The 12106-nt window shown below is 42.6% G+C and overlaps 1 protein-coding gene across 1 annotated transcript; it reads right to left on the reverse strand.

The window, feature by feature from the left end:
* Positions 1 to 1870: 1870 nt before the first annotated feature.
* Positions 1871 to 11763, reverse strand: HRG (histidine rich glycoprotein). Its single transcript, XM_058555577.1, has 7 exons — positions 11572 to 11763; positions 9719 to 9835; positions 8759 to 8858; positions 7410 to 7576; positions 5790 to 5870; positions 3882 to 3983; positions 1871 to 2791 (listed from the first exon to the last, which is right to left on the reverse strand). Exons 1-7 carry the CDS (start codon positions 11761 to 11763, stop codon positions 1871 to 1873), a joined length of 1680 nt encoding a protein of 559 aa, XP_058411560.1.
* Positions 11764 to 12106: the final 343 nt, after the last annotated feature.

The raw sequence follows: 12106 nt of genomic DNA on the forward strand, positions 1-12106 counted from the left end.
CTAAGTATTTTTTTGGTCTTCCCAGATTTCACCTTTCGCGGTTCCCTGTTCAAGGAGTCAACCCTGTATTCATGTGGAGGAATGTGAGTCTGCAGGGCGACATTCAGCTGGTGCCACTCTGGTTGTTTATGGCTGGCGACTGTCCTGACTGGTTGTTGTATCTGGTCTGATGGGTCAATGCTTGTGACATATTGGTTATTAAATATTTGGAGTGTCATCATCATGGCTCCAGGAAATGAAGTCTAGCCATACTCCAAAGAGGAAAGGGAAATGGGCCTCCACCGTCATCATTTTTTAGAGAAGGAAAATGAGGCCCAAAGAGGCTTAGTAACCTTCTTAGGATCTGATAGTCAGTAAATTGTGGGACTGGGATTAGAATCCAGATCGGCCTCCTCCCAATCATATTCTTTCCTGTTTATTATCCTGCCTATATACACTGCCAAGTCCTGTTTCTGAGTCTTCACTTGAAACACTCGCCGGGATCAGCCTTGCATTCCTTTCCAACTCCTTCTGGACCGTGCACCATCAATCACATCCTAACTTCCCCAGGTTTAACTTCTCCATCTTTCTGGACCCCTCCTTCTTCCCAGCCTAAGAACTTATCCAAGTCTTTCTCACCCTTAGTTTTTTCTCTACCCACGCCCCCCACCCCGGAGCCCCGCCCCACTAAAATCCACCTTCTGCCATCACCACACATCTGAAACTGCTTCAGTAAATCAGCTAGAGAGAACCTGAAGTCTTTTTAGACTGTGTCTGAATGCTTGAGCCCTGATTTGGGAAGAAGGGAAAATAAAGAGGATTAAGGTGTAGAAAAAGAGTCCTCTAGCATCAAAAATGAATAAAGAGAAGTTATCTGAGACTAGAGAGCCCCTAGTCTGGGAAGAAGAGATGAAAACAGAGGAGTCTGGGGGTCCCGAAGCAGAGGACACCTCTGCCCTGCTTTCTGGACATGTAGCATGGAAGGCAGATGATCTCGGGGAGAGAAGAGCTATATGGTATCTCTTGGCAGTCACATCCGTGAGCAGTTTTACAGGGACTCATATATCCCCAGTTTGATACATAAGTAGCAGATAAACTAGACCCAAAGAGCGATGTGAACAGGGTAGTAAGCAGGGGGCCCTTGTGGACCAGTGATGAAGAATCAGACCTCCTTCTTGTGCCCGCCACCAAACACCCTGGCACTGTGTGAGAGTCTAGAACTGTGACATAATTTTGTGTGGGGAGTAGCAGGGTGGGGGAACTCCAAGAAGGACTGAGAGTGAGTTTCCCGTTAGCCCAGTAGGATGGCAACCTGAAATAGAAATTAATTTGTTCCTAAAATAAAGCGATATTTCCTGTGCACCTGAATTTGTGGTCATGATTCATGCCTACAACCTTCTTTGCAATTTATAACCCAACTTTTTTTGCCTCATAATTGAATTTAGAACTGATTTTTCAGAAAGGAAATTTGGAGGACTAGAAATAACAAGTAGGAGAGAATATGGATCACTTTTATAAGAATAATCTTTAAGTGATAATATATACCTTCTTGTTATGCCCAGCTACAGTATAAGTACTAATAGAGGAAATACTCTAGAACTAAGAGTTAAGTCCAGGAAAGAAAGAAATTCTGAGGCTCAGAGATTTGCCTCAAGAGATGTAGTGGCCAGTGAGAGAATTATCTTCTGACTTGTATCACTGAGATCTTTTCTCTCCTTTCCATTTGTCTCTCTCTTCTCATGCCATCTCCTCCCCTACCCACATTTTGCCATATCCTGAGTATGAAAAAAGGTTAAAATAACTTCTAATTTTGCATTTATTACTGGTCACATTTTATTTATGGTTCTAATTCAGAACATTATTCATTTTTACCCATCAAGGAAATCAGATTTTATTTTGGAATAGTAGATGCAAAAAACTCTGAGACTTGTAGAAACTCACTCTTAAACTTCCCTGGACATGATTCAGAGGCTGATTGAAGGAAGGGCTGAATCTCTGGCTTTAGAGGATCCTTGTGGTGTGGCAATGAGAAGCTGGGAAAATTGGCTTCAGGAAGAGGAAGAACTTCACCTTTCTTTAGTGGAGGGAGTCGGTAAACATATCCAATTTGTCTCCAATGGAAGGGAAAGTGTCCTTTACCTGGACCTCTTCCTTCTGGGTGCCTAGGTGGGGGGCCATGGCCCCAGTGAGGTGGTGGGTCACAGGGTCCATGGTCATAGAAACCATGGCCATGGGGATGGTGTCCATGGTGATGGTGTCCGTGATGAGGGTGTCCATGGGGAGGGTGTCCATGAGGAGGGGGTCCATGGGGAGGGGGTCCATGGGGAGGGGGTCCATGGGGAGGGGGCCCATGAGGAGGGGGCCCATGGGGAGGGGGCCCATGAGGAGGGGGTCCATGAGGAGGATGTCCATGGGGAGGGGGTCCATGGGGAGGGGGTCCATGGGGAGGGGGTCCATGGGGAGGGGGTCCATGAGGAGGATGTCCATGGGGAGGGGGTCCATGGGGAGGGGGTCCATGAGGAGGGTGCTCGCCATGGTTATGAGGAGGTCCATCTGTCTCACTGGTGCCAAAATGGGGGTGATGACATTTTGACCCTGAAGGAGGCAATAGTGGAGGAGCTCCTGCTTGAACTGGTGGTCTGTCTGAGTAATCTTTGCCTTCAACAGGAGGTGGGCATCCAAGATCATGTGGATGGTTATCCCTGAATCCATTTGGCTTAAATGGAGGCTTGCCAGCAGGAGAATGCTCATGCCCACCAGAGTGGGGGGGATGGCCCAAATGGGGTCGTTTACCATGGATGTATCTATGTTCCTAGTAAAGGACACAGAAAAGTGAATATTATCATGCAACACAAAAGAAGTTAGATGTTTAACTTGATTTAGACCAATGGCTTCCAGACTTTTGGATTCCCCAAATCAATTTTAAAAGTACCAAAAAAGGGTTCTCAATTTTTATCTAGCCAAGTTGGCATTTAAAATACAGACAAAAACTATCACCTACCACCATCATTATATCACAAAAGGAATACTATTTTGACAACACAAGAGTCAGAAAGATAATCTCAGAGTAAAGGATGGTCCTTAGATGGAATAAATGTTATATTATGAAAAACTTTCTGTATTTTTCTCATTTCAAAATAAAGTGGTGAAACTATATTATGGAATAGCACTCATCTGTAGACCAACATTTGGAAAACTAGTGCCTTATAATTCGTATTCTCAACAGAGTCTGAGGCTTTGTGATATAAGCGTCTCTTATTTCTAAAGGTTGAGCACTTCACCCCTTCACTTTCCTCCTTGTTTAGATTTTAATATTTTAAAAAACCTAGGGAGCCGTGTTCATGGTGACAAAATTGATCCCTTTTTTTTTGGTTTGGCACATGGACGTTTGAATTATTTTAAGTTTTTTTGCTGATATAAAAAAATAATGTGAAGAATATTTTGGTATAGAACAAAGCTTTCTGGGACAGATGTAAAATGTTGTTTTGCATCTTATTTTATATACCTTTATAAAATAAATTTGGGGCTAATTCATTTCCCTTAGGTTCTAAGCCTAATAATAAAAGCTAAGAATTATGAAGTCGCAGCACTGGAGTCCTGACTACAAAGGCCATTTTCAAATTCATTAAAGGTTAGCTGGTCATGACTTTACTCTTCTGCAAAATCTTACCCCTCCTCAATTCTGGAAAAATTTTTATACTTTTTGTGTCACACTAGAAATTGCACTCCTTTCCCCAGGGTCCTACTGTCTGTATTTCTCCACCCACCCCATCTCATCTCTCTCTCTCTCTCCTTCTCTCTCTCTCACCCACACACAGAACCACAAGAACAAAATACACTATGTGTGTGAGAATATCACTTAGGCTGGCCTTGCTCATGAAAAGGCTACTTAGGTAACCTACCTCAAAATTGAAAACTTCACAGTTGACGACAATGTCTTCTGGGGTTTCCAAGTCAGAGACTCCTACCTCATAGGACAAAACTGCTCTGCAGAAACCAAAGACCTATAAAGAAAAGAGAAGCCTGTTAGTGTATGTATGTGTGTGTATGTGTGTGTGTGTGTGTGTGTGTGTGCATGCACAGGTGGTGTGAAGGTGCCCAGCTAGAGTTATGAACTTCCAGACATTTGGGAAAGGAGAAAAACTTTAGAAAAATCTGGGTAATATTATCAAATATCTCCACCAGTTATTTAACAACCTTTCCTAGTCAATACTATTGGGAAAGTGCAGGTTCCAAAGCGTTTCATTACAAGTTGCTGTGGTTCTCTTCCCCCAGTGACCACCAGCACCGGGCTTCCCCACGGATGGTAGTGAGGAATACCACGTCATTGATGCCTTGCCTTTAGGCCAACCCTTCTGCACTGAAGACCTGAGTTACCTGTGCCTAGAGAGAAGGAAGAGTGGTATAGGAGAGGATTTGCACAACTTTAACCCATTCTTTGGAGGAAAGTATTGGAAAGAAGGGAGCCAGTACAAAGAAGGTTTGCATGGACCCCATCAAAGTGACCATCAACTGGCCCTACTCTAAGTATAGGGGCTACAACTAGCTGGCAACCCTGTGCTCCAGAGGCCCCTAAACCCAGCTGTCAAAGTTAGACTAGGACAAGAAGAAAACTCTTTGCCAGAAGAGATTGTTAAGTGGTTCTGAGTACAGTTTTGGAGCCAGACAGACCTATGTTAATCCTCGCTTCACCATTTACTTGTTGTGTGACTTTAGGCAAGTTGAAATTTCTAAAATTTCTGAAACTCAATCTTTATCTGTAAAATGGGTGTAAAACTATCTGCCCACAGGTTGTGGGAGGACTTAATTAAATGAGATAATACTGTAAAACAGTTAGCACTGAGATGCCTCTTCTCCAGCAGCCATGTTTCTGCACTGGGTTTTCATTACCCGTGCAAAGATATTTAAGTGTTTTTTGGGGATGGGAAAGGGGGAGGGAGATGTCTTTTGTGGTAGCCACTAAGCAGGATCCTAGAACTGCTTCAGATTGAAAAGTTGAACAGCCCAAGAATGAACTAATGAATGCTTCCTCTCTTCCGACCCTGAAGAATGTGCTGTTAAACTTCAGAAAAGTCCTGGACTCGAAATCAGAAGGCCACCATTCAGATCCTGTGTTCTAACACTTTCTAGCTAAGTGCCCTTAGGCAAGTGGTAAAATGTCTAGGCCCTCCTGTCCCAGGGAAATGGGGGCAGACACTTGCTTCTCCTCAGGGGGGTTGTCACGGGGCTCCAACGAGGCAATAATGTATGTGAACGTGTTTTGTAAACTATCGCCATAAAAATGCTGAATATTATTAAGATCTTATTGCAGGTTCTTGAGTATCAATTTATAAATGATTAGGGGGAAAATTCCAGTGGGCTGAGAACAGGAGAGCTGAATTCTAATCTCAGCTTGGTTGTGAATATGGGCAAGACCCTTACTTTGCTGAGCCTCAGTTACCTCCCCATTTGTCACATGGGGTCACTGAGAGGAGTAAACAAGATGCAGTGAATGAAAGCACCCTTGGGTGTAGGTTCTTAATATAAGCTAGTTATCAGTTTTAGCAAAGTCTTTAATCCTAATGGGTTTAGAAACTTAGTTTTAAGTTTAGTTATATATCATGTATATTATAAAATCATATTCTCATGATTCACTTAACTTTTCTGTGCCTTAGTTTCCCCATCTGTAAATCAGGGATAAAAATAGTATCTACCTCATAGAGTGGTGGTGGAGTTAATAAGTTAACATAAGTGTAAAGCATTTATAAGTGTGCCTGGCACACAGTAAGCACTCTCTAAATGTCACTTAGTATTTCACAGACATTACTCACCTTAGAGGGTCTGGGAAAATGGTGAATGGAGCAGTTCCTCACAGAGAAGTCCACATAGTAATTGGTTCTTTCCCCTCCTCTCTGGAACAGATTGGATCAAAGCAGTTTCAGGAAGATGAAAAGTGCAAAAAAAAATTTTTTTAATTGATATCTACTATCTAATATACTGTAAAGTAATGTGAAGATTCAAAATCACCAATATGTGCCATTTTTCTTATGGTCTCTGCCTTTTTAAAATTTACCACGTAATAAGGTGAATACTATTTCATTGAAAAGTTTCAAATAATACAGACATAATCAAGCATAGTGTGAAAAATCACCCTTCCTGCACTCCACCTTCTCCTTCTCAAAGACACTACTATCATCTGTTTGATGTGTTTCTCTTTCTAGTCTTTACCTAAATATGTTGCACATATACACATATATCTGATTATTTGACATAAACGGGCTCATAGACTAAATATTGTTCTGTAATCTGCTTTTTCCCTCTGCAATATGTCTTGAAACTCTTTCTAATGCATGTAGGTCCAAAACATTCTTTTTAGTAATTGCACTGTATTCACTCCATTGCTTGTATGCACCATAATCTATTTAACTTTGCATTTTCAAAATGCGTGACACACGTCAACTAGCTGCTCTGCAATACCACTCTGGGTGGGAGGTGCTTGGGTCCCTGGACTGGGAGGTAGGAGAACTGTCTAGCTCCAGCCACACCACTGGGTATGGTGAGGTAGTTACTCTGAGCCTCAGTTTCCCATCATAACACAAGGAGGTTAGGACCAGATGATTTTTTTTTTTCTGCTGAGGAAGATTTGCCCTGAGCTAACATCTGTGCCAATCTTCCTCTTTTTGCTTGAGGAAGATTCACCCTGAGCTAACATCTGTGGCAATCTTCCTCTACTTTGTATGTGGGTTGCCGCTACTGCACGGCCACAGCCAAGTGGTGTAGGTCCACACCCAGGAACCGAACCCAGGCCACTGAAGTGGAGCGTGCTGAACTTAACCACTAGGCATGGGGGCCTGCCCCAGGACCAGGTGATTTTTAATGACTCACATAACCCTAATATGCTCTTCTATCTTTCTCTCTTTCTTTCTTTTCTTTGTGTGTGTGTGTGTGTGTGTGTGTGTGTGTGTGTGGAAGATTGGCCCTGCACTAACATCTGTTGCCAATCCTCCTCCTTTTGCTTGAGGCAGATTGTCCCTGAGCCAACATCTGTGCCCATCTTCCTCTATTTTTTGTATGTGGGTTGCCACCACAGCATGGCTTGACAAGCAGTGCAGGTCTGCACCTGGGATTTGAACCCACGAACCCCAGGCTGACGAAGCAGAGCACACCGAACTTAAACCACTATGCCACCGGGCCAGCCCTCTTTCCCTCTTTCTTGATTGTGGTTTTCCCTCCCCTCTATTCACACTCCCCACTACTCCAAAAAATAAAAAACTGCAGGAGGGCAGTTCTTTGGTATTTGCTGCCTGTCTGTGGAGGCTGCAACAGGTGCCTCAATTTGAGAGGCAGCTGCCCAAATGAGGTCGGTAGAAAGCGTCAGTGCTGCTGAGTTTGCGCCTGCCAGGCTGGAGTCTGGGCCCTCAGACTCTAGCTGGACGTGAGTGGAGACTCACCGCTCTGGCTACTCTCTCCACTTTGTCCACTCTGAAAGAGGCAAAATCATCATTCTCCCTCTTGTACTTCTCAAGGGCTTTGTCAGCTTGTTTTTTGTAGAGCTCAGTATCCTCAAAGAAATCGATGAATACGGGGCTGTCTTTGGTATTGGCCAGTGCCGAAGAGACTGGAGAAAGAAGATGGCAGCTTTGCAGTTACTGGGTTGGAAGCGGCAGTGTCAATGCTGGGACTTAACACATATAAGCATGGTGGCAAGAATAACAATAGCTTCCATTTTACAGATGGGCAAATCGAGGGTTGAAGAAGCTAAGTAACTTGTTCAAGATCAAATCAGCCAATCAATAGCAGAGCTAAACTTAAACTCCGATCCTTCTGATGCTCAAGTCTCTGTTGTGACCTCTATTCATAATGCCCCCCATCACTCATAAAGTGTTAATATTTTAATGAGCTCTTTCTGTCTCTGCCAAAGAGGGAGAGGAATCATCAACATAAAGTTTTGCTCAGAGAGAGCAGAAGATACAGCTTGATCTTTCTTTAAGGCAACCTCCTGAAGGAGTTGCTTGGCTGTTGAATTTGTGTATATTGAATCATGTTGAGATTTGCTATTTTTAAAGGAATTCTGTAATAATTCTTTTTGAAAAAGTAAATAAAAGAGCATGGAATTTAGAGTCAACCCTGGTGGGATAGGGTCATGCGTTCCCCACATTTTGGCTGTGTTCTCAAGGCCAAGTCATTGAGCCTCTTTCAGCCTCAGTTACTTTATCTCTAAAATATAAAGCATCACAATCTACTTCATAGTCTTGTTCTGAAGTTAAATGAGATAACACATGTGCAACTGCTTTGTAAACTGTAGAGTAATACATAATTTTTAGATGTTGAAGTCAATACTTACTGAGTGCAAAGTACTTTGCAAAGCGTACCACACAGATCATCTTATTTTAATTCTAACAAAGATACAAAGGGCTAATACTATAATTATCCTCATTTTACCAAGAAGGAAAACTTACAGAGGTTAAGCGACTTGACCTCAAGACCACACAATTAGTAAGTGATGAGGTTGGCATTCAAACTCTAGCAAATCTGACTGCAGAGGCCATATTCTCTACAATGATGCTCTACTGCCTTTCATAGATTTCTATTTTTATATATTGAATTTCTTTAAATGAAGTGTACCAAGAACAGGGAAAACCTTCTCCTTTCTCTTCTCAAGAGAGTGAGTAATAATCAAGTCCATGAAGGTAGAGACCATTTCTGATATGTATATCATAGTATTATATGATAAATACCACTGTATGATTAAATTTTATATTAATCTAGAATTAAGTAGCATTTTAACAGATTACCATACCAGAACTTGTGGTGCAGTTAAAGTGATACACTCTAAGATCCTTAAGATCCTGAGATTCATCCAAACTTGTTGCAGCTATTACCTTGCATTGTCCGATCACCTGTAAGCAAGAGGGGTTTGTGTCATTGCATACTGCTTTCCTCAGGTTGAACACGAGGGAATAAAAAAGTAAAGTGAGACAACATACTCCTACTATCCGTTTAAAATTTATTTGTGGTTTCTCTCACCAAATCCTCTCTCAAAACCTGTATTTTCTTAGTCTGTTTCTGTGTGCTAGATGCTATAGCCATCTAAAACCCTCATGAGAACCAGGAAGAAACTGTTTAAATCGATCATGACCATATTCCAAACATTTTCAAGGGGAAAAAATGCTAAAACTCCTAGATGTGTAAACATGTTATTTTCTGGAACTGAAATCTTATATCTGTGCTTACTCATTTTTGTGTTCTCCTCCTGTGGCAGAGAGACTGGGATCTGAGCACCCACGTGCAATATGCAGAACAAGACCCTATTCCTCACAGTAACTGCAACTAAACCCTTTGGCCATTCCTGCTAGTGGGACCAGCCTTTATAGGACATAATTACAAGTTCATAGGTTCTTAGACTCATAGACTGTCAGGACTGGAAAGGACCTTAGAGTTCATCTACTCCAAACCCCTCCTTTTATTTTACAGATGAGGAGACAAAAGTCTAGCAACATTAGGTGATTTGCCCGAGGTCTCACAGCTGGTCATGCTATCCTATAGGACCACAAGCCCCACTGACTTATCTTGAACTGGGTTCCCAGGTACGGCTCTCAAGAGAATATTACTCAAGGTCAACGTAGTCTTCATGAGTCAAGAGGCAGAGCTGCTCTTACTCTTTTACTGTGTTAGCTCAGGCATGTGGTTACCCAGGGTAAGCAGAGTAGACAGAAGTCAAGAATGATAAGAGGAGGGGAATAGTACCCTGTTTACTTACTATATCAGATGGACGTCCAGAAACATCTGACTCACATTCACCACCGTGTTTCCTGGATAACACCGGACAGTTGGATTCTTTGACATCTAAGACTAAATAATAGACAGCTGTAGATTCCTGAGGAATGCCAAGAAAGCAACAGGTGAGTAGCACGTGGGAGCCAAGCGCGTTTTCAATAAAAGCAATGTATTTCTTAAACAGAATTCCTGTTCCTCTTCAAATCATTGCGGATGTCCTACCTTTGTGTTATTTGATCTATTTATTTGAATAAATAGCTTCAAAGAGTTACTTCCAAATGTTCTTTTTAACTGGTCATGATGTTGCTTTGCCCATGAGCTTTAAAAAGCCATCACTAAATAGCAGTGTTCGTTTGGGTGGAGGTGTTGAAGGTGCAACCCTAGAATTATAAGTGATGACAGCCGCATAAGGGCCTCCAATCTGTATGTGTAGCTGTGTCCTCTCATCCAGCTCTATTCCTGAACTTAGATTTCTCGCCTTGATTTCGACTTGCCCAAAGCTAAAACTACTCTCTTCCATTGCAGACCAGCTCCCTATCTCAACTTCCCTTATCTTTTGTCAGTGGCATCGTTAATTATTTATTGCCTTAGTCTTGGGCTTAAAAATGTGACATCAAATTTGATTTCTTCCTTTTCTTTGCTTTTCCTATTCAGTCATCAGGCCTTGAATGGTCTTTCTTTGAAATGTCTCATGTCTTCATTCTCATTGCCCTTAGTCCCACTGCCTGGGTCTGATCTTCATTTCCTTGTTCCCGAACATGTGAAATAGCTTCCGAGTTCATGTCCCTGTCACCTGCACCCACATTGTGCCCCCTCCCCACCTACCCATCCACTTTCTATACTACCACTCGGAAGTAGCACTGTGCCGATTCATCCTATGTCCTACGCATGTGGCAGAGAGCCTGGAATGGGACTAATGATCTCTAAATTGCTGGTTGAATCCTAAATTCCTTCACTCTTGTTGTCTGCAACCTGTGGCGCCTCCATCTCTAATACTTTAACCAGTATCAACTTCTCTGCTTGTCCTCTGTGGTGTTCCGTGGTCTGGCCTCCCTGATTTCAGTGGTTCCACCACAGCGTAAGTTATTTTTGGGGAGGTGGGGGGGGAGGCATCCCTCCATAATCTCTATCAAGCGCTCAAATCCATTCCAAATAAGCATATAATCTAAGTGAAGACAACAGGCTTGCTTTGCTTCAAACAAACCTACAGTCTCTCTTCCAACCTGATAGCTGCTCCAAAGTCCACATAGAACTTCTGGAACCCCCAAGCTTATGTTCAGTTACTCTCTAATACCCTCCTTCTTGATTCCCTACCCACATCCAGGTATGCCTGGAATGCTTTTAACCCAGGCTATCTTCCTATTCAAATCCTGCTCATTCTTCAGGACCCAAATGAAGCCTTCTCCCATCCAATCTTAATAGATCTCCTTTCATTAGATTGCTCCAGCATCTACACCACTCACTTGGTCACTGAAATATATATCTCATCTTACACAGTTTGCCTGTGTGTACATGCAAGCTGATTATTATTTCCTCTAGGGCAAGGCCCATGGTTTATTCTGATTTTTCTCTTATAGTACTTAGCATCTGATTGGGCTCCACATAAGTGCTTGTAAGTGCTTATAGATTGATTCATAGTCAAGGACATACTAATAACAAACGCTAATTTGAAGGAAAAAAGAATAGTCTAGAGCAGCAACAGAAACTAAACACAAAACCCTGACCAGAGCCATTCTATTGTGCAAAACAGTAGATTTAGGGGCTAGAGTCACATTTAGGGGCTAGACCCCCAGTGCATGGTCTCCCAACTGAGCTCTGCCATTGGCAGTTCCTCACCGTTTTGTCCAAGTGGGCATCAGTGATCCGCAGCAACTGGAAAAGGTAGCCATCCCGTCGTATTTCATTGATCAGGTCTAGAGCTTTCTCAGCCACGGAGTCAACAGCATCGCAGCCTATAGGACTCACAGCCCAAGAGTACTGCAGCGTGACCAAAAGGGTCAAAAGCAGGGCTGCAGTGAATGCCTTCATTTTGTTAAAATGTAAAAACCATCCCTCGCTATGCTGTATCACAGCAGAGAATGTTATGCAGACTTTCTAAAACACACACACTATTGATTAGACAAAGTTTTTATACATTTTTGTTATGTAACTGGGGGTGTTTACCTTGACCCCTGGTCAAAATATCTGTCAACAGGCTGTAAATGATTAGTGGGTCCTGAGGACAGAAAGTTGAAACATACTGCTGGTGAGTGGGCGAAAACTATGCCTGCACAAATCTGAATATTTCTAGAAGGTATGCAGATCCAGAGTATGTTTTTGACCACAAGCACTGCCTACGTTGGTGTGGGGGGTGGGGTTAGAAGCAAAGTAA

The sequence above is a fragment of the Diceros bicornis genome, chromosome 15, assembly GCF_020826845.1.
Source record: "Diceros bicornis minor isolate mBicDic1 chromosome 15, mDicBic1.mat.cur, whole genome shotgun sequence".
In the NCBI taxonomy this organism is placed as follows: domain Eukaryota; kingdom Metazoa; phylum Chordata; class Mammalia; order Perissodactyla; family Rhinocerotidae; genus Diceros; species Diceros bicornis.

Bases quoted from the DNA above. Each gene is read 5' to 3' on its own strand.
- HRG (XM_058555577.1), bottom strand. From the start codon at position 11,763: ATGAAGGCATTCACTGCAGCCCTGCTTTTGACCCTTTTGGTCACGCTG. The intron at 7,577-8,758 runs GTATGGTAATCT...TTCTTTCTCCAG, and splicing joins TAACTGCACCACAAGTTCTG to TCTCTTCGGCACTGGCCAAT. The intron at 5,871-7,409 runs GTGAGTCTCCAC...AATCTGTTCCAG, and splicing joins TGGAGAGAGTAGCCAGAGCG to AGAGGAGGGGAAAGAACCAA.